General features: G+C 43.7%; 1 protein-coding gene across 4 annotated transcripts in view; it reads left to right on the forward strand.

Annotated features, from left to right (window-relative positions):
- AKAP12 (A-kinase anchoring protein 12) overlaps nucleotides 1-22944 on the forward strand; it is a 100955-nt gene that overhangs the window by 62786 nt on the left and 15225 nt on the right. Inside the window, exon 1 of one of the 4 annotated variants that reach the window (XM_049653054.1) lies at nucleotides 13249-13470. The exons of 2 other annotated variants lie outside the window; for them this stretch is intronic. In XM_049653054.1, coding sequence (XP_049509011.1) covers nucleotides 13446-13470 — 25 coding nt within the window. In that variant the 5' untranslated portion in view covers nucleotides 13249-13445. Of the gene's footprint in view, nucleotides 1-13248; nucleotides 13471-19487; nucleotides 19738-22944 lie in introns of those variants that run through there. One more of the 4 variants, XM_049653056.1, reaches the window with a different exon arrangement.

Consider the following 22944-nt stretch of genomic DNA (forward strand, 5'->3'; position numbering starts at 1 on the left):
CCCTTTTGTGAAAACACTTTCTTTTTCCTCTGATCTTCTTTTAAAATTTTTTATAATGTTTGTTTACTTTTGAGAGAGAGTGAGAGAGAGCGGGTGCGTGTGCGCGCATAAGCAGGGGAGGGGCAGAGGGAAAGGGAGACACAGAATCCAAAGCAGGCACCAGGCTCTGAGCTGTCAGCACAGAGCCCGACGCGGGGCTCAAACCCAAGGACCCAGAGCTCATGACCAGAGCCAAAGTCAGGCGCTTAACTGACTCAGCCACCCTGGCGCCCCCTTTTTGTCCAAACTTAAAAGGCATCTTCTAGATTTGGGGCACATGGCTGGGTCAGTCGGTGGAGTATATCACTCTTGATCTCGGGGTTTTAGGTTTGAGCCCCACATCGCCTGTAGGGATTACTTAAAAGTAAAAAAAAAAAAAAATCTTAAAAAAAAAAGTCTACTTCTATATTTGAAATTTTAATTTAATGAACAAGTTCAAGAGGGGAAAATCAAGATGTCTCAACAGATAATCATTTAGGTACAAAACAAAGATACGTAGCTTCACAAATGTGGCCACACGGTGATGTCTTTCCCCCTGTATGGAAGATTGAAATTATATAATAGGATTGGTTATGGCCCCACTGGGTGACAGTGATAAATTCCATATCTACTTGTCCTGAAGACGGGCATTCAACCTTAAGTTGCAGTAACCTTAAGACTTACCTATAAATAGCTGTAGGTTTGAGGCTGGTTGAGTCCACTAAGCAGGGTCAACGTTGTGGTCCACTTGAGGAAACACACAGGGGAGACAGTCTATAGGCTGGTCTGCGTTAGTTGCCAAGATTCAGATCCTTTCCCTTGGAGGGACTGAAGTGGCCTAAGGTTAATGGTTCTTTAATTGTGACTAAGCCCATTTGGAAACAATACATTATTTTAGCCATTTCATTTATTGAACGACAATCTTTTAGATGCTTTCTCAAAGACTGACTCATTTTTAAAACGGTTCCAATTTAGGGAGGGGCGTGGAGGAAGAAGGACTCTTGATTTGGGGGCCGTGAGTTCAAGCTGCATGTTGGATAGAGAGATGATAAATAAACTTCAAAAAACTAAAACGATCCCATTTTCACCTAACATAGCAACCCCCAGATGGATGGTTCCAGCAATGGTATATTCTCGAGCACAAGGTCCCTATGTTATATAAAGAAGGATGCTTTGGTAACTTCCAGAAGATACAGTCTCTGAGTTTAAATTCTGTCCAGTGGGTCTTATTCCTGAATACCACACTTTGTATTTTTACCAACTGCTTCTGCCCTTGAAGTGTCAGTATAGTGTGATAGTAACAATGTATGCCGATCTTTTTGGTGAAGAGCAACATATAGGAGGTTTAGTTAATCGAATGAACTGCTTTCACCTGTCTTAACATGGACACCAGAGTTTAGAGACAGACAAACCCAAGGCAGTTATCCTTGTATCAGGCTGTATCAGTTTCCAAGGGCCGCCCCAACAAAATAGTACAGAACAGGTGGCTTAAACAGAAATTTATTTTCTCACAACTCTCGAGGCTGTGAAGTCCCAAGTTCAAGGTGTCAGCAGGTTCAGTTTCCCCGAGGCCTCTCCTTGGCTCTCCTTGTGGCTGTGTTCAGTCTTTCCCCTTTGTATGCACAGCCCTGGCTTCGGTGTGTCTCATGCTTTTTATAAGGATGCCGTCAGGTTGGATTTGGCCCATGACAGGGATCTCTCTCTAAATTAATCACCTCCCTAAATACAGGCGCATTCTGCTATGCTGGGGGTTTCAGGCTTTAACTGTGCAGAGGGCACAGTTCAGCCCCGAACACCTGCCTGCATGATCTGCAAAATCTGGTTTAGTGGCCTTAGTGAAAGGGAACTTGGAGGTGGTCTAGACCAGGCTTCTGCCCCCCCATACAGGCGGCTCTTCTGCTTAAACCTGCTCTTCTCTGTTCCCAGGACTGCCTTCTGGAACTACATAGAACGGGCTCACCTCCTTTTTCCACATGGTAGCCCTCTAAGTATTTGAAAACATTTATCCTGTCTTTCCTTTAATCTTTTCTTCTCTAGGCAAAACATTTCCAGAGAAAATAAGCCGTCTCACGTTTAAAGAAAAATGCCAGTGCTTATATATTTCGAGTATGCATGTGCTTGATGGAAACTTGCCAAGCACAACTGGGTTTCAGTTTAAATATTCCTGCTTTTTGGGGCGCCTGGGTGGCTCAGTTAAGCGTCCGACTTCGACTTAGGTCACGATCTCGCGGTCCGTGAGTTCGAGCCCCGAGTCGGGCTCTGGGCTGACGGCTCAGAGCCTGGAGCCTGCTTCGGATTCTGTGTCTCCCTGTCTCTCTGCCCCTCCCCCGTTCATGCTCGGTCTCTCTCTGTCTCAAAAATAAATAAACGTTAAAAAATTAAAAATAAATAAAAATAAATATTCCTGCTTTTGAAGAAGAGTTTATTTCTCAGCTTCTTTCTTTCTTTATTTTTTTAATGTTTTTATTTATTTTTGAGACAGAGAGACAGAGCATGAGCAGGGGAGGGGCAGAGAGAGAGGGAGACACAGAATCCGAAGCAGGCTCCAGGCTCCGGGCAGCACAGAGCCCGAAGCGGGGCTCGAACTCACAGACCGTGAGATCATGACGTGAGCCGAAGTCGGACGCTCCACCGACTGAGTCACCCAGGTGCCCCTCAGCCTCTTGAAAACGTGAGAACTTGGTTTGCTTTATACCAAGAATGATGTACTGAAAGAATTGCTTGGAGTGGAGACAAGTACATTGATGGAGAAGCAAATGAAGGAGGCTCCTTACCAAGGATGTTGCTAAATGAACTAAAGCCAAATAGAGGGAAGAAAATGTCAATATACTTTGATGTATTTCTAATGTTGGAATTAAAGTCACTCTTTGGCCTTCACTCATCGTGATCATAAGCACACAGCCTTGCATGACTTGATGCAGTAGCTGAAGATGACAGTAAGATGACCTCCACTTAGTTCCAAATCATTGCATGTCACAAATGAATGAAAGATGCTTTAAGTTTGTACATTGGTGGCTTCCTGCAGAGCCACCAGCTAGTGGCCTCACTGTCTAAGCTCAGGGAATGAACTTTTTACAGAAGAGAAGCATTTTTCTCATGTGTGTCCAGTGTGAGCCTTAAACATCCACCCAGTCGTGTTAATTTCCATTCATGCACTCGAACATGCTAGGATTCTGTCAGTGTTGTCTTGATACGTGTATCACTGTTGGAATCTGCTTCTTAATCCCTCGGATGGCTCATGGTTTCTTAAAGTCTTCTGGAAATCTTGCAACAGTGAATCTCCATGTGAATCCATTTATCCAACAAGCTGGGTTCTTAGGAGTTCTTTCAGTCGAGAAACCCATGCCCTTCGCTTCTGGGAAATTATTTCATCCATTCCTCTCTTTTTCTTTGTTGTCTTTTTGGAATTACTCTTATTCAGATTTTAGACCTTCGAGAATGGTCCTAATCAAAACCTTTTTTTCCTATTATTTATCTCTTTGTATTTGGCTCTGTTTTCTGGGAAAATGTCTTAAGACTAGATTTAACTTTGTTATTTTTGTTTTTAATTTCTAAGAACTGATTTTTTTCCTAAACAATTCATTTTTGAAGTATCCTGTTTTTTCTTGGCTGCAATATCTCTCTGAGGATTTCTTTGAAAGTTTATTTCTCTGCATAGCCTCAGTCTCTTCCAAATTGCTTTTTTTTTTTTTTTTTTTTTTTTGGTCTTTTATAATAGGTGTTTTTGTTACATGTCTGATTCAGGGGCTGTTTTGTCATATTTAAAAATTGTTTAGGACTTGTGTTACTGGGACAACGTGGCCATCCCCAAAAGGTGATCTGGTTGATCTTAACATCTCTTTTCTTGGGCTGGTCAAATTGCCCCAAGAAGACTCTTGTTTTCTGGAGTGTTCAGTCTCCTCTTTGGAGCCTAGTAGGGGAGAGTCTGGGAGCGGTGTGCATAAACTCCACTTGCTTTTCAGGACAGTGGGCTTTGGTGTGCCTTTGAGCGTCTGTTCCCCCACCTCCCAGACTCAGGTGCACTCCAGTCACCTCTGGGGTAGATAAGTGAAGAGCGTCTGGCTATGCAGAATGTGGGAGGGGAGACCTAGGGTCTTTCTGTTTTAAATAAAAAATGACACACACTAACCACTTTTAAGCACCCAGATCGGTGGCATTCGGTACATTCCCGTGTACGGCCATCACCACTATCCATCTCCAAAACCGTTTTCATCTTGCAAAACTGAACTTCTGTACATTGAAAACAACTTCCGGGGTGCCTGAGTGGCTCAGTCGGTTGATCCACAGACTTCGGCTGAGGTCAGGATCGGGCTCTCAGCACAGAGCCTGCTTTGAATTCTCTGTCTCCCTCGCTCTCTGCCCCTCCTACCCTCTCAAAACTAAATAAATGTTAAAAAAATGTTTTTTTAACCCCCCACAACTTCCCATTTCCCTCGCCCCCTGGCTCCTGAGCCGAAGCCAGACGCTCAACCAACTGAGCCACTCAGGCGCCCCAGTCTGAGGCTTTTAAAGGCGACTTTTATAGCATAAATTGAATTACTTTTTCCACTGATAGCTTAGGACGCGGGTATATTGAGTGGGTCAGACCAGTTACCACGTCAAATTTCTTACGTTTTCTGTCTTTTCCTGAACTTGAAGTTTATGCATTAAATCTTGGTGATCCAGGAGTATGTTTCTTAGAGGGAGTAGAAGTTAAACCTGCTGTCATCCAGAATTTACTCTTTATCTGAGCGGTAAATTTTACATTGACTTAAAAAAAAAAAAAGCACGTGCTTTTTACTATCACACTCTAGATTTGTAAAAAAAGTCATCTTTGCAACTAAATTGTAATTCATGTGACTACATGATTAAATATATTTCTCCTGCAAATGTCAATTTTTGCTTTGTATTTATTTTTGAAGCCGGTCTAAATATACTAGTAAGTTGACCTTTTAGATGAAAACAAATCATTGAAAGCACTTTTTCATAATGTGCTTCATAAAGCACAACTTTCATAATGAAAGTTGGTGGGAAAAGTAATAGATTGAAACATTAACTCAAATATATTAACAAATTAAGAGACGATGGAAAAGACAGGTGTACCAACTAAATCCATCAATGGGAATTTAATTCTTTGCCACATTGAGGCCACCAGGAACTCATCTGTAGTCCAACCAAGTTAGATTTATTTAAGTGCTAAACCAAGGGAGGATTCCTGCATGGAAGTCTTTGTAATAGGGAAGTGGAAGGGCCTTGTTATAGGATCTGGGCTAATGCTAGATAATTCTGGGAGAGTGGAAAGAGTCAACTCTAAACTGGACCCTGAAGTAGTGAGGGAAATTCTGTGATTGGGTGTCTTGTAATTTCTGTCCAGAAGGCTAGGAGATTAAAGCAGGATAGGATTGTCATTGGAAAAGTCGCAGAAAGAGGGGAACATTCAGTATTTTGTAGTTTCAGAGTTGTGCTGCAGCCACATAGCACTTGAACATTTTGCTAATCCTATTTGAGTTGTGCTTTGTGAGTGAAATACATACTGGGTTTCAAAGACTTAGTACAAAAAAAAAAAAAAGGAACGTAAACTATCTCATTAGTAATTTTTCATATTGAGTACAGGTTGCCGTAATATTACGTTGATACTAGGTTAACCTCATTTTTTCAGATTCATTTTGATGCGGCTATTAGAAGATTGGAAGTTGTATATGTTGCTTGCTTGGGGATTCACACCGTGGTTCAGGAGGACAGATGCGGAATGCTAGTGGGCTCTGGGGGTGGGGGGGTAAATAACTATTATTGTTCCAAGTCTGCCTTCAGCTTGTCCCCCCTGGCCACCCCCCCCCCCCCCCCCAACCCCTTGATTCCTTTGGTTAAGACTCCAGGCAAATTAAGATCCTCTCTGGAAAAGCGAGAGGAAAAGGTGCTCAGAATGATTACTTCTAGCACAAGATAATACTTCTCTTATTACCATGCATTTCTGAAAAACTGATGAAAAAGTAGCACTCTTGCCTTTCCAGAAATATTTTTCAAAGAATTCTTTAAAATGCGGCTTATCTGTATTAAAGACTATTTCTCAACCTTCTTTTCATTATCACCCCAGAAAGGAATGTTTTTAGATATTTTCCTAGTGCACCCCCTAAAATTTGAATAGCATAGATGAATTGTATATCGGTTTAGGTTATCTATCTATCTATCTATCTATGCCTCATATACACGTAGCCTCCTCCTCATGAACCAGTTTTCTTTCCATTGAAAGCAATATCACCCCTGTTGAGATGCATGGTTTAAAGTGATAAATATTAATAAATGTTAATAGCTAACATTTATTCTGCTTCTAAAATATACTCAATAGTGCTGGTGTTAACCTCAGAATAACATTACTTTGGGTGACATATTTATTCCCCCAATCAGTTGAAGCCCAGAGACTTAAATACTTTGCCGAAGACAGAGATATTCAGGCTTCAGATGAATCGAAGATTTGAACACAAGGCATTCAGGAAATAATTGATTCCTGTTCATGTATCTGACCAGATCTGGTAGTAAGGCCCGTTTTTCTTACTTCATAATTTTTAAAAGAGCACACTGAAAATTTAATGTGCTTTTAGCTTGCTAATTTATATGTTCCAGTGGTTGGAGAGTTGAAGATCAGGATCATTTGGACCACTGTGCTTTCTTTTATAGAATATCAGAAGTACTCCTAGATCCAAGGTCTGGGAGTGCTGGACCACCCTGTCCAACCCAGAGCCAGGCATCTAATATGCTCGCATTCTGACCATAAAAGCAATAAAGCTGTGGAAGATTTATAAAATGTAGGAAAATACTGAGATAGAGATTGCCCATAATTCCACTGTGGTTGGCTTTTGTTGTTTTTCTTTCTGGGTTTTCTTCCTCAGCTTCAGGTACATATGCATTTTATTTTATCTTATTTCTTCTCTTTCTTTTCTTTTAATTCTTTTTGGTACATATAAATTTTAAAAAGCAAAATTGCGGGGCATCTGGATGGCTCTCTCTGTTAAGCATCTGACTCTCAATTTCTGCTCAGGTCATGATCTCAGGGTCAGGAGATTGAGCCCCAAGTGGGCTTAGGAGTCTCTCTCCCCCTCCCCCTCTGCCTTGCTCCCGCTCACATCCGTGCTCTTTCTCTCAAAAATACATACGTAATAAAAAGCAAAATTGAGATTATATTCAATATATAGTTTATACCCTGCTTTTATCCTGAATAAAGGTGTGAACTTATATATTGATGTAGCCATTTTCCTTGTCATCAACTACTTCAAATATGTTGTTTTTGCCAAATATTCCACCAAAGGGATGAGATACACCATTTTCCTACTGGTAGGACACATCGGCTCTTTAAATATTGTGCATCCCAAGCAGTAAACATTCTCAAACATAAATCTGTATCTCTCATTTGGCGTCTACAACATTCCCCTTGAGGAACTCTTCAGATTATTTGTTGAGGACTTTGAGTCAGAATAGCCATGTCTATATAAACATGTCCAATTCAGCTGGACCATAAGACTCAATTAGCTGGTATTTGTCTGGGTATATTGCATGGGGACAGAGCCCAGGAGAACCTACCCATCCTGCATGTGACTTGCTAATGTCATTGAGACAGTGTCTGTGTTCCTCTCTTTCTGCAATTTTGAGCTCATCCTTAAATGACCTTGAAGCCTTTTAGAGTCACAGTGGTGAACAACGCTCCCTTTGATTTCACCTGCTCTCTTCCAGCCATAGGAAAAAAGAAGCGACTTATGGGTTGTTGGTTGATTCTCCTCCAAGTTACGGCCATCTTGGAAAGGCAGTAAAAGGGGGTGGGGAGACCTGGGTTTGGTGTCTATCTCCCCATTTCCCCGCTTTTCATATTTGGGTTTAATACTCAAGCCCTCTTGGAGGCAGTGAAGGAACGTGGTATCGGTGCTTGTTCTGGTGTATGTGCCCCTGTCCCCTCCCTCTCAGGAAAGAGAGGTGTCCTTATGGTGTCCTTCTACTGGCTGTTTGTCTGCTGGGCCTGCCCTCCCTCCCCCACTGCCCCCCAGACCGAGGCCTCTCGAGTTCCTGACCTGTGTGCCGGCTCTGTGTGATGTGCTCCTATGCCGACCACTATTTCCACCTTTAATCCTCTCTGCCTTTGGCTTCTGATGCCACTGTCTCCTTGATTGCCCCTAATCTCTGTCCCTACTCCATCCTTTTTCAGATTCCTCTTCCTCAGGGTTCCAGACCTTTCTTATTTTTCATTCCATTGTTTCATCCAGATGATCTCATAGTTTTCCTCGTCATCAGTTGCCTTCCCATCGCCTCATGGGCGTCTTTCAGTTAGTGCATGATGTGACTAATGATGCCTTGCTCCTTATGGTCACCACTGTTTCTAGACTGTCTTCCTCCTTGGCATTGCTGCCCTGTTACCTATTTAAAATCACAGTTCAAATTGTGTCACCAGCTCTGCTCCAAAGCCCCCTCCTTGGAGCCTTCCAAACTAATAAAAAATTCTTAAAAAAAAAACAACAAACAAAAACTTTAATCAGATATAATTCATGTACCATGCAATTGGCCCATTTAGATTTCAGTGGGTTTTAGTATATCCACAGATTGTACCACCAGCACCACCATGAATTTCAGAACATTTCCATCCTCTCCTAAAGAACCCCCAAACCTGTTAGCAGTCAGTCCCTCTCTCCCCACCTCCCTGGTTCTAGGCACCCATTAGTCCACTTTCTGTCAATTTGCCTATTCTGGATATTTCACATAAATGGAATTAGAGGCACCAGGTTGGCTCAGTCGGTTGTTGAGCGTCTGACTCTTGATCTTGCCTCAGGTCGTGATCCCAGGATTGTGGGATCGAGCCCCACGTCGGGCTCTGCACCGAGCACGGAGCCTGCTTGGGATTCTCCCTCTGCCTCTCTCCCCAGCTTGCATGCAACCCCTCCCCCCCAAGTAAAATAAATTAAGTAAATAAAAGTGAATTTATGTCAGTATGTGCTCTTTGGTGACTAGTTTCTTTCACTTAGCAATTTTTTCATTCTTTATCCATGTAATAGCATGTATACTTAATTCCTTTTTTACTGCTGAATAACATGCTATTGTATGATATACCTAATTTAGTTTTCCATGCATCAGTTGATGGATATTTAGGTTGCTTCTCTTTTGGGCTACTGTGAATAATGCTGTCATCAGTATTCCTGTGCAAGTTTTTGTGTGGATGTAGGTGTTCGTTTCTCTTGGGTATGTATCTAGGAGTAGAGTTGCTGGGTCACAATGGTAAATCTATGTTTAACATTGTGAACAATTGCTAGACTGTTTTCCAAAGCAGCTACACCATGTTACATTTCCGCTAGCAATGTAGGAAGGTTCTGATTTCTCCACACCTTGTTATTGTCCGTCTTTTTGATTACAGCCCACCTAGTGGGTGCAAATTGGATCTCGTGGTTTTGTTTGGCATTTTCCTAATGGCTGATGATGTTGAGTGTCTTTTCAGGCGCTCCCTGTGTATACATTTGTGTATGTACTTTAGAGAAATGTCTACGTAGATCCTTTTGCCCGTTTTTTTTTTTTTTTAATTGGGTTATTTGTTACAAAGCTATTAAGTTGTCATTCAAATTCAAAAGCCTCAGATATGTACTTCTCGTTCTCATTTCAGTTACCATCTCTGTCCCTTCCCTTGCATCGTTCTCACCATGTACTCTGAACTTGAAGCTATAAGGAACTCATCATTTACCAACTGTTATGTCCTTCTTGCCTTTGCTCACGGCACTCCCTCTGTGTGGACTGTCTTCCTTTGCGCCCCCCTGGGAGGACTGGGAGGGCTGACCCCTTCACACATCCTGTGCTGGCAGAGGCTAGCTCAGATAGTTTCTGAAGTGAGCTACATTAGAGTGTGCCCACTTTGGCCTCCAGATGTGTCTGCCACCAGATGACCTCCCCAGGGCCAAGGATAATCTCTAATTGTATCCCTGGGTGCACAGCATAATTAACACAGAGCCAGAATGTGGCAAAGATTTGTTGAACAAACCATGCAGATTTGGGAAAACAGCTTTTCTGTCCTCTACCTATTTGTGATATGGTAAGTATCTTCCAGAACATAATTTGTGCTTTGGGTGATGGTCTCTTCCCCTATAATTTTGCTTTAATAAAAACAGGGAATGGAAGTGATAACAAAAGAAAAAGTTTGCTGCATTGTATACTGACACTAGTTCCGATCTTTACTTCTGCTTTCATCCTGATTGATGACTTTTCTTTGTAAATGCAGACGCAGAGAGGCTTAGCCAGCAGCTGCCACACACGCCTTGTCCTTGGTTCCTCTTAGAGGTGGAGATCAAAGGAGAACTATCTGCTGAGAGTCAACAACTTGCCACCTTTCTTGCTCTGCTCTCTGCCTTGTGGTTTGTTTTTTTTTTTAACGTTTATTTATTTTTGAGACAGAAACAGAGCATGAACGGGGGAGGGGCAGAGAGGGAGACACAGAATCCGAAGCAGGCTCCAGGCTCCGAGCCATCAGCCCAGACCCTGACGCGAGGCTCGAACTCACGGACCGCGAGATTGTGACCTGAGTCGAAGTCCGACGCTTAACCGACTGAGCCACCCAGGCGCCCCTGCCTTGTGGTTTTAACTACTTCTATAAGAATAGCAGATTAGATGTGTTAGTATCTTTACCAGTGTCTTAAAAAGAAAAAGCTTAACAAAATTACACAGCAGTACATTTATCTTTTTTTTTTTAATTTTTATTTATTTTTGAGAGGGGGAAGGGCAGAGCTGGGGGTGGGTGGTAAACAGAGGATCTGAAGCGGGCTTTGCACTGACAGCAGCAAGCCTGATGTGGGGCTTGAACTCATGAACTGTGAGATACTTCTTGAACTGAAGTCAGACACACTCAACGGACTGAGCCCTGCCCCCCCCCCCCCCCCCCCCCCCCCGCCCCAGTCGCCCCTCCATTTATCTTTGCAAGTGTTGTTTGGGGCCTTAAATTTGTAACTAGTGAAGTTTCCTCCAGTCCAGCTCGTGGAGCTTCTGGTGCCGGTCCTTCTGTTAGAAGTTAGACTTCCAGGAAGGAAAGGAGCTGGTAGCACAGTTAAGCAAGGTCAGAATCAACACGACATACCCATAAGTGGGACATGTGTATTTCAGAGGTGGCAGATGATGGCCATGTGCTGTCCCCAACAGTTAGTGCTGAGTAGTGAGGTATTACTGAGACCATAGGTCCCCGAGGTAGTTGGGGCTCCTGGGACAGTTGAAGAAGTGGTGTGGGCTCCATGGGGGTGGGAGGGATGGGGGACACACTGTTGGGACTGATACACATGCTTAGGAAGGCTGTAGACCAGTCATTTAATGTAACAGACCACCAGTGCAGCGTCCAGAGTCTCTCTTGTCCATGATCTGTTACAGCCAGGACTCCCCAGGGCTGGGGCTGCAGGTGTAGGTGGGGAGAGGGGAGAAATACAGAGCTGCTGTGACCCGACCCCTTAACTGTGCACTCCAGAGGGACCGGACCGTTCTACCGGCAGTATTTCACGCACACCAGACTCTCAATATAATTGAAGCTATTTGTGAAGCCGAGTTAAGAGTCCTCTAGAGAAGATGAAAGGTTAGAAAGTGGCTTGCTTTGGGAATCAGATCCCAGCCGTTAGGACAAGGAGCTCATCACTCCCTGTTCCCACGGGCCCTTAACGGCCAGGCTGGGTGTTTGCTGGGATAGAAGAGAGAAGCCCGGTCAGTGGAGAGGCTGAAACTGATTTTGGTTAACAGGGCTTGATTGCTGGGAACGTTGCCGCCTTAACGCTGCTCAGTTTAGGCCTGACCCTGGTGTGTTGCGCCTCCTGGTGGCCAGAAGAAGCAACTAAGTTCCAGCCAGCGTCTCTGTGCTCAGCTTTTTCTCGACCCTTCTTCTCCCCCACCCTTCTCTTTACTCTGCCCACTCTGGTCCACCCCAGGCCTCTCTCTGCCCCCCCACCCAGTAATGAACAAGATCTGAGCTTCTCCGTCTGAAGAGAAGAGCAATAGTAAACTGTTCTTATGTTTGCCCAGGGGAAGAGCCTGTGGTAAAGGGGGCCAGGCAGGCAAGGCATGTGGTGATAAATAGTACAAGGGGGAAAAGGAGGCAGCACAGCCAGGGAGCCTACACGGACCTACCCTAAACAGAAAATTGGCATAGAAAAGAGGGTCAGAATTGTAAGACTTGTTTATCACTTATCTTGTGTTTTTATGTAGCACATTCTAAAGTTTCAGGGGAAAAAAATGTTAAGAATTCAGGGCTGCCTGAAATTTTCAGAATTTTTAATGTAGGTTCTGACCGATTTCCATGCAGCGTTGCTTGTATATTAGAGATAGGACAGTATCTATATTTTGGAAGATGGCATAGTTTGATCTAAAAATTTAGTTAACTTATATCATAAAAATAAAATACAGACCTATTGCTCAAGTATTTGGGCTTTTTAAAAGTTGCCTCGAGGAGCGTGCCTGGGCGGCTCAGTTGGTTGAGCGTCCAACTTCAGCTCAGGTCACCATCTCACAGTTGGTGGGTTCAAGACCCCGCCCCCACCCCCACCCCGTCGGGCTCTGTGCTGTCAGCTCGGAGCCTGGAGCCTGCTTCCGATTCTGTGTCTCCCTCTTTCTCTGGCCCTCCCCTGCTCACACTCTGTCTCTGTCTCTCAAAAGTAAATAAAAATGTTTTCTTAAAAATAAGTTTCCTCGATCCAGTGTTGGGGACACAGAGTTTGCCTTGTAACCGCCCATCTCAAAGACCAAGAAATGGAACAACCGAGATCAGTGGCCATCCCCAGATCAGCGCACCTTGTGTGTGTCAAACATGGTGAAAATATGAAATATTCTAGGTGCTAAAAAGCAAACAGTGCTTTGCACCTCATCAGCCTTCACACAAACGAGGATACAGGACGTGCTGTAAAAACTGGCCGTAGGACGTAGTATCTGTGCGGTTATTTGCTCTAAGTAAGGCTAAAAGCTGAGACACAGAAGTCGTAAATCAGCGCCAGGAATGAAATAACGGTTCTGATAAAATGTTGCTGACTCTGGGTTATGCATCCCAGCAACTTTTAAACCCTCCCCGGGTCGCTTTGCAGAGCCTCGCTGACCATTAACGGAGACCAGCGCGGGGGAGGGCTCCTCGCCTTTAAAATGAAGCACGTGACGCTCGCGCTGTGCCAAGTCCCAGCGCGCGGGGGGGGGGGGGGGGGGGGGGGGGGGCGGGGCCCCAACCCCCCGCTGGGTGGGCGGCCGGGGGTGGGGCCTCCTATAATTAGCGGGCGCAATGCACCCTCGGCCCCTTTCTGCCGCAGCTCCGAAGGCACCTTTCGCTGTCCCGGATCCTCTGAGGGTGGCTTGGCGGTTACTCCTTTCTGATCGCAGCGAGGCCGCACGGGGTTGGCAAGACCGCGTGGCGCGTCAGCGCACCGCCAGAGGCCGGCCAGGACCCGCTGTTCTCACCTGCGGGTGTGCTAGTAACTATGCTGGGCATCATCACCATCACAGGTAAGGCGGGAGCCGGGCCGTTGCGTTCTGACCCCGTAGCAGGTGGAATAAGTGCGCCCTTCGCCTCTCACCTGCGTTTGGGTGGAGAGTTTCGAGGTCCGTGGCTGAACACACCGATGGGAAGGTCGGCAGACAGACACGAATGCCAATCGGAAGAGCATTCGCTCTCTGGCTCAGCAAGAACCCGACACACCCGGCGTTTTCCTTTCGCCTCGGCGGGAGTCTTCCTGTAGGTACTTAGGGGAGACTCTCAGTGTAGTTTTTCAGGGGCGGGAGAACAGCACCAGCTGAAGAGAGAGACGTGGTAGATGGGGGCGAATTGGAAAAATCGGTGTGAAAGCCTCTTGTAGCCATAAAATCTCTTGTAGCCATAAAAAAGTAAATTCCTGGTTTTGAGATAATCACGATGTTTGGCCTTTTGACCTGATTATTACAAACTTTCAGTGAAGGTGCACTTGGCGATTGATGGGGTGGGGGCGGGTCTAAGATGTTAGCTGTGGTTTAAATGATGGTTTTAACGAACACATAGTACAAGATTGATGGGCTAGCAGGTAGCAGCATTTAGGCACTAATAGTAAGAATGTATGTTTTTAAAGCGTCCTTTCTAGAAATCTAGTTGTGGGCATGAATTCTAATATTTAATTCCTACCCCTAGCAAATGAGTTTTATATAGTTATATATATATGTGTGTGTGTGTGTGTGTGTGTATCAGACTTGGAGAAGGTACTGACAACTTTTCTAAATTGTATTTATTTGATCATTAATCCAATTGTACTGTAGCCTGACTCCTTTGGAACCTGCCTGTTTTCTCCTTCTCTCTCCCTTTACCACTCATCAGGAAGAAAAAAACTCCCATTTGCTAATTTAGATTTCTAAGATCAGCTCGTTGCTATTTGAGACCACTCACCAAATCTACGTATTTTCTTAAAAGGGCAGTATAGAGGGGCGCCTGGGTGGCGCAGTCGGTTAAGCGTCCGACTTCAGCCAGGTCACGATCTCGCGGTCCGTGAGTTCGAGCCCCGCGTCAGGCTCTGGGCTGATGGCTCGGAGCCTGGAGCCTGTTTCCGATTCTGTGTCTCCCTCTCTCTCTGCCCCTCCCCCGTTCATGCTCTGTCTCTCTCTCTGTCCCAAAAATAAATAAAAAACGTTGAAAAAAAAAAACCCAAAAAAAAAAAAAAAAGGGCAGTATAGAATTTCTAGACTTACATTTTTCTCAATATAATTGCTTCTGCAAAGCCTGGTTCTTCTGTGGAATTTTAAATGAATGTGAAAGTGTAGCAAAACTAAAAATAGCTCTCACTTCCTAGAGATTAGCTTGTTTACTTGGAGATTTCCTCAGAATTCCTTCCTCAAGTTAATACTGTAAGCCTTTCTACCGTTTCTATAGCATGAAGGTTTACGAGATACCTAAGATCTATCATCGAATAGACTATACAGAATAAAATAAATTGAAAACAAAATTTTAAATTTTTTCTAGCTCGTGACTTTACTGTGAATGAAACCTAGAAATCCCAAACCCTGAGAGAGGCTGCCTGGGAGGGTGGTTTGTAGGGTGTCACAGCTGGGGGTGGGGTTCTGTGATTAGAACTTTCTTTTGGGTGCTTTTTGCGTGTAGCACAATCTTTAGTATATTCCCTATCTGGTTTATCACATGGCGAGTTTCTTACGGGAAAGGAAGGTGTTTCTTTTTCGAAGTAATTCATAGGTAACAAACTTGGGGTACATGTAGGGCTTCTAAAAACTGGTTCAGATAATCCCCATAGATAGACAAATGAACAGAAATAGTTGGAAGCACCGTCACCTTTTTAAAGGCAGCTTCAAGCAATTGGATCGATTACTTTCTGAGCTTAAATTCTATTATCATGTTGGTATGGAGGATGTGGCAAAATTTCGTGCCAGGAGGTGTACAGAAATTCTTACCTCCAAAAATCAAACAGCAAATAAACATTTTGTGGTGGATGAAGTAGAAATAACAGGGAGTTTGAGCTGTCATTTTTTTTTCCTTTAAAAGTTAACCTGATAAGGAAGATTTATAGTGACTAGTCTTTAGTTGGTCAGAATCTTGAAAAGCAATGAAGGCTTTTAAAACTGGCCTTAAGTGTTAATTAAATATCAGATTACTCATCTAAATAATGTGAAAGAGAGTTCTAGTCCTCTGCAGTACTATGTTATGCACGGAGCATTTAAATTTCACAATGACCAGGAAGGGATTGGACTGATAATATTTTTGTGCTTAGGAATGAGTTTCCTTTTCTGGAAGCAGGGAAAAGCTGTCCCTTAAGGGCTGTTATTCTCCCCCACTGCCCATACACAGATGAGTGAGATGAAGGCAGCAGAACTTGAATTGTAAAATGATTGCATATTCACATTACATACTTTGTCTTTCTTGATATCTTACCCTCATCACCACTTGAGCAACCCCTCGCTTAAAAACTAGAAAATAGGGGGTGTCTAGCCAGCTCAGAGGGGCGCTCAACTCTTGATCTCAGGGTTGTGAGTTCGAGCCCCATGTTGTGTGTAGAGATTACTTAAATAATTTTTTTTAACTTAAAAAAAAAATTAGCAAACATGTGATCAGATACAATGATGATGGCAGTGTCTTCTCCCCACCAACCTATTAATGGTGTGCCAGGAAAAGAAGCGTTTTTTGAAGTTCAAAAGGTACTTGGAAAATATCTTCCCTATTTGTTCTAACTCATGCACATTACTGAGACTAACCGTAGATTATCATGAGGAATTAGGACAGCATTGCTCTTTATCTCTAAAGTAAACTGGGAAAGGAAGAATCCCAACATTCATGCAAGTTCTAGATGATTTAAAATGCCTTTCTCGGGGCGCCTGGATGGCTTGGTCGGTTAAGCATCCGGCTTCGGTTCAGGTCATGATCTCACGGTCCATGAGTTCGAGCCCCGCGTCGGGCTCTGTGCTGACAGCTCAGCTGGAGCCTGTTTCAGATTCTGTGTCTCCCTCTCTCACTGCTCCTCCCCTGTTCATGCTCTGTCTCTCTCTGTCTCAAAAATAAATAAACGTTAAAAAAAAAAAAGTAAAATAAAATAAAATGCCTTTCTCTATGCAAATCATACTACAAGAATAACAAGAGAAGCCTCCACGTGGCTGCTTGTGTCTCCCATGGAGGCTTTTTGGTATACACCAGAAGCACCTGCGACTTGCCAACTGCCCGATCTGTGTAGCAGTTATCCTTATGCCCCGCGAGAATCCTGCACAAAGTGGTTGTTTAACCCTCTTTTTAAGATGAAAACTAAGCTTTTCTTGGTGTTCCGTAGCTACGAAAAAGCACAGCTGTAGAGTACCTTGTAAAGAGCCTCTTTCTCACTGTGTAAGGGATGTTAATACTGGTTCAGTGTTACCCCTATTTTCACCTGCCCAGATGTATAAGGAACCATTGAACATCACTACTGGGGCCAAGGCCAATGGTGACTCACCTGTACACCTCCGATATGGGGTTTTGCCTCTCTGAGTTTTAATCCCAGTTAAACATCTCCCCTTTGAGGGTTTGTGGTTAATGAGCATTAGAACAAGGGGAGTGGGTGTGTAGGATATAAGGAAAGGATTTAGAATGTAGAGAATTTCTGGAAAAACTCCAGGACAATGTTGCAGATCGTAGGAGAGAGTTAACCAGATCCAGATGTCAGCAGCCAGCAGGCCCGATGTGCCTGGGGAACAGAGCCCACTGGTTCAGTTAATGTTGTAGCTTTTGCAATATTGCACTTTTTCTCTGAGCAAAAAATCACAATAGTTGTGCCATGGAAATTTGAGAGCTACATTTGGATAAAAGCGTTGAAAATTTGCAGTAGGTGAGACTTTTTTTTCCTTTAAAATTCTAAACTAAAAGGAACAAGTTATACTTTTATGTCCTAATCTCTTAAGTATTTGGAAGAGTGAGAAAAGACTCTGCAGGTTTTGGGTCCTGGAACTGTTGATTGCATATGTGGACATTGGAGTGGGGCGTCTGTGAGGAACACAGCATCCACGATAGCACTGCGACTTTTTGGGGATCATGTCCCTTTTGAAACTCGGGAAGTTGGGGGATTATTACTTTCACAAGGAAAATGTATATTGGCCCATGCACAATATAGATGTCTTGTGACTGATTTCGTAAAATTGGGATCGACTAACTGGACATTTATCTGGAGATTAAACATTGTTTAGTAGAAAGTGACACCTAAAAAGCTATAATCATTGTCTACCAAAGTGGGTTTCTATACGCGAAATGCTTTCAAGTTTTCGCTTCTTTCTTTCTTTCTTTCTTTCTTTCTTTCTTTCTTTTCTTTTCTTTTCTTTTCTTTTCTTTTCTCTTTTCTTTCCTTCTTTCTTTCTTTCTCTCTCTCTTTCTTTCTTTCTTTCTTAACTTTTTAAAGTTTATTTTGAGAGAGAGCAAGTGCGAGTGGAGGAGGTTCAGAGAGAGAGTGAGGGAGAGAGAGAATCAGAATCAGCCTCCATGCACTGTCAGTGTGGAGCCTGGTGTGGGGCCTGATCTCACGAACTGTGAATCATGACTTGAGCGTAAATCCAGAGTCCACCACATAACTGACTGTGCCACCCAGGCACCCCCAAGTTTTCGTTCCTTGAGACATCATTAAAGATACTTTTCATATATTCTCAATTTGTTTGACTTCATTAATATTCCCCGGTCCATAGACTTTTTGTTTTTGTTTAACTTTGAGAGGGCTTACTATGACAAAGTTTTACAAAATATTAAGAAATACATAGGAGATTATTATTGAAGCTCCGTTACAAGTTTTCTTAGGTTGTAGTAAAGAGAATAGCTTATGCTTTTAAAAATGAAACTATAGTTATGGGTGTTCGCTCCAGAAAATAAGTACTACTGGGTGTCACATTTCTTCTCCATTTCACTGTCTGCGCTTTTTAAGGATATCATTTCATTTATCTTAGAGAAACATAAGACAAACAAGCTTGCCCAAAGTCTCTGCTGGTAGGACAGCTTCCAGAAACTGTACTGGCAGTTTCTTTTGTGTCCAGCATTTACATACTGTGTCGGTTCACCCTAAGGGTTTTCCTTCCAGGGCATATTCAGAAAATTAAGTGCATGAAAACACCTTGTACATCCTTTTTTTTTTTTTAAGTTTATTTATTTTGAGAAAGAGGGGAGGGGCAGAGAGAGAGAGAGAGAGAGAGAGAGAGAGAGAGAGAATCCCAAGCAGTCTCCACACCATCAGTGCAGAGCCTGACTTGTGTCTCAGACTCATGAAACTGAGTTTGTGACCTGAGCCGAAATCAAGAGTCAGACGCGTGACCACCTGAACCACCCAGGCGCCCGATGTACATCATTTTTATTTTTTAAATTTTTTTAGAATTGATTTATTTTGAGAGAGAAAGAGCACACAGGGGAGAGGCAGAGAGAGAGGGATGGAGAGAGAGAATCCCAAGCAGCTTCCACGCTGTCAGCACAGAGCCCGGGGCAGGGCTGGATCTCACAAATCGTGAGATCGTGATCTGAGCCAAAATTAGTATCAAGAGTCAGACATTTATTTAACTGATTGAGCCACCCAGGCGCACCCCCATCATTTTTCAACATCATCTTCTCTGGGGTACCTGGGCTGGCTCTGTCAGAGGATCGTGTAGTCTTGATTCTGTGTTCCTAAGTTTGAGCCCCACGTTGGCTGTAGGGATCACTAAAATAAATTAAAAAAACAAGTCATCTTGGGGCGCCTGAGCGGCTCAGTCAGGTGAGTGATCTCACGGCTTGTGAGTTCGAGCCCTGCACCAGGCTCTGTGCTAACAGCTCGGAGCCTGGAGCTTGCTTTGGATTCTGTCTCCCTCCCTCTCTGCCCCTCCCCCGCTCACACTCTGTGCCTCTCCCCTTCAAAAATAAACATTAAAACAAGTTTTTAAAAGCATCCTTTGCATTTCCAATGTAATGTTTTCAACAGATGCACCCTCTCACACAGGCACATGATTAGGGCCTCCTTCCAGACAAAGGGAATAGAAATGCATGGTTTCTGCGGTAATGTCTGTTTGAGAAACAAGACTTCTGTGACGCTGTTCCCACTGATGGTCGACGTGGGAAAACACGTCAACACAAGCCGTGTACCCGGCAGAGTGGTGTGAAACGTGGTTCTCATGAGCGTGTGGACCATGGCGAGCCCTGTAGTCAGTCCTCGTCCTTGTGAGTGGCTGTGGGGCGAGGGGGGAACCCGCATGTGCCAGCTCTCCCTCCTGGAGGCTTTTCCAGTGGACACATTAACCGGCCTCCTGTCCAAGCCTGTGTGCGGTCTTTGATGCCAGGTAAGAATGCGGGGGTTCTAGCCCAGTCCCCGCGGCAGTGGATAAGCGAACACGGTGTTTGGGCTTTTTGGGGGCATTTGAGAAACTAGCTGGATTAACAGCAGTGTGTTCAAAGTGGGTAATTGGGGCAGTTCAAAATCCCCCATGAGTGATACGATACCGACATGTGACATCAGAAAGGCCTACTCTAAAACTAGTTTCTGGGGAAGGACTTTTTTGGGCACCAGGAACGTGTATCCCCCCAATCAGTGATGCTTCGATGAGCGGGGCTTTTTGATTTTCCTCTTCCTATCCAATCCGACAAATCTAGAGCAGATGATCCTATACGGAGCTGATGTGTTGAAAGTTACAGTAGAGGAGGTTTTGAGGTCATTTAAAAGTAAATTTATTAATGGAACGTTTCTGAGTGTGGTTTTGAATGGATTCTACTGTGCCGAGCCTGGGTTCGGCGCACACACTGGCCTGCCTTTCCTAAGTTATTATCCCTGGCCTTCTGTCTCTCACCAGCTGCCTTCACTCCCAGCAGCCAAACCTGCTGGTCTGTGGTCCTCTCCTCCAGGCCAGCAGCCTTGCTCCCCATGCTGTGATCTTTAACTCTTTCAGAACCGGCATGCAGACAGCACCTAAAAATAACCTGTGAAAAGGTTTCTGCTAACCCCATGCTAGAACAAGGATGGGAATGAGGATGGTCGTGTGTGGAGAGCCCCCCCTTCAGGCGGCACCTGGGAAACAAGCGGTGATTTCATTTTACTGCGTACAGCCTGGCTGGGAAAGCGGGGGAAGGAGTTCAACACAGAAAGAAAGGCTGTGGCCGCGTTCGACTTGCCCTAGGTCCAAAATGGGGTTAAAGGATCTGGATCCTCACGTGGTGCAAATAAAGAAAAGGAGAGGGAGGGAGCCAGCCCAAGGTGTTTGTGCCCCGTCTTCCCCCTCGGTATCTGTGATGGGAGTCAAAGAGGTAATGTAGGTATAACATGGCATTCAACTATACAGAATTTGAAAAGGCACCTAAGCCTTATGTATGGTAGGTTTTTGAATCTTCTGGTCTAGGAAATTTGCAAGCTTTCCAATTTGGGAGAGCCGAAAGCTGTTCAATGCTGCCCTCTTCTGTTCAAACCTGGTCAGGGGTTTGGACAGTGATTTATACGGTGAATATTTGTTGCAGAGTGTGGTGGTGAAAAATTGGGACCGACGAATTGTCTAGCAATAGGGGGAGGCAAAAAGAAATTATGCAGCCATTATATCATAGTTTTGAAGACTATTAAATAACTTACCCAGAAAAAGCTATCACAGTTACTTAATAGTGATCATCTCTGGACATTGTCTTTATGAAGGTCATTTTCCAATTTTTCAAATTTCAAAATCTCCTGAAATTTATAGATCATTTTTGGAATTGGTAAAAAAAAAAAAAAAAAAAAAAGATTATGCTTAAGTAGTTCTGTTTGACGACAATGAGGGAAAAAACCCATTAGAATTTTTGTTTTATTATATTATAGATAGCTGACTGATACTTCCTCCTAAGAAGCCTTAGCAGGAAGTCCTGAAGGTGACCTATGTTTCAGGTGAGGACATTCAGAACAAAAACTTCAGGAAATTTGCCCAAGGGCCCAGGACTAGATGTGGTGCACCTGATATTTAAACACAGTCTGTCTCCAGAACTTCTGTTCTTTTCTCTTCCCTCTCCCTGAATTGTGTCTCTTTTAGGGGGGTTTGGGAGAGAGAGTAGTTTTCCTATTAATAATCTCCTTGATTCTTTTATAACTGTAAATTTTGTACCTTTTACTCACCTTTTTCTATTTAGCCCATCCTTGAGTGATTTTTTTTTTTTTTGAACAATGACTTCAAACTTAACAGAAAGTTGCAAAAATAAAAAAACAAGTACAGGAAACACCTAATTACCCTTAATCTAGATTCATATATTGTTAGCATTTTACCTCATTTGCCTCTTTATTTAGTTTTTTGCTCTCTGTGTTAAGAAAACAAAACCAAAAACCAGCATGCAAGTTCCTGTTATGTCTTACATAGGCAGGAGATGAAAAATTTTCTGAGCCTCTTGCAGATAAGTTATAGTCATCATTTCCTCTTAAATACTTATGTTATTTCCTAAGGATAGAGATATTTCCTTTTTTTAAAAAATATTCTTTACATTTATTTATTTTTGAGAGACAGAGACAGAGCATAAGCACGGGATGGGCAGAGAGAGAGGGAGACACAGAATCCAAAGCAGGCTCCAGGCTTTGAGCTGTCAGCACAGAGCCCGACGCGGGGCTTGAACTCACGAACCGCGAGATCATGACCTGCGCTGAAGTTGGATGCTCAACCGACTGAGCCACCCAGGGGCCCTGAGATACTCCCTTTTATATCCAGAGAATGGTTATTAGTATCATATATTTACATTATTACAGTAGTATATAATGTACCATACTTATTCAAATTCTGTCAGTTAATTTAACAGTGTCCTTTTTAGCGTTTCTCACCTTGCATTGTAAGATCATCTTCGGTCTTAAGCATCATATTCTTTAGCTTCTTTTAATCTGGAACATTTCTACAGCTTTTCTCCTTTAAGACATTGACGTGTTTGAATGTATAGCTCTCCTCTCCCCATTTCCACCACCCTCCTTAGCGTGTTTTTTTCCTCCTATTTTACCTGTAGGTTACTTATTTATTTTTAATTTTTTCAAGCTTATTTATTTGAGAGAGAAGGAGCTAGCAGGGGGCGGATAGAGAATCCCAAGCAGACTCCACGCTGTCAGCACAGAGCCCGATGTGAGGCTCGAACCCACGAACGGTAAGATCATGACCTGAGCGGAAACCAAGAGTTGGACACTCAACCAACTGAGCCACCCAGGCGCCCCTCTGTATTTATTTTGAAAGAGAGAGGGAGAGTGTGTACCCGTGAGAGTGGGGGAGGAGCAGAGAGGGAGAGAATCCCAAACCAGCTCCACACTGTCGGTGCAAAGCCAGATGCGGGGCTTGAACTCAGGCACCATGAGATCATGACCTGAGCTGAAATCAGGGGAGTCCGATGCTTAACTAAGTCACCTAGGTGCCCCGGTTAATGTTAAGTTCTTGCCCAGTTTCTCCACTGTGTAGGGCTTCCCCACCCTTTTAATTATTAAACATGTAAATATCCCGCATACTCTGACACCCATTGATTCTTGCCTTATCCAGTTTTTATCATAATGGTTGCAAAATAAGGGTCAAGTG

Source organism: Panthera uncia (genome assembly GCF_023721935.1).
Source record: "Panthera uncia isolate 11264 chromosome B2 unlocalized genomic scaffold, Puncia_PCG_1.0 HiC_scaffold_24, whole genome shotgun sequence".
NCBI lineage: Eukaryota > Metazoa > Chordata > Mammalia > Carnivora > Felidae > Panthera > Panthera uncia.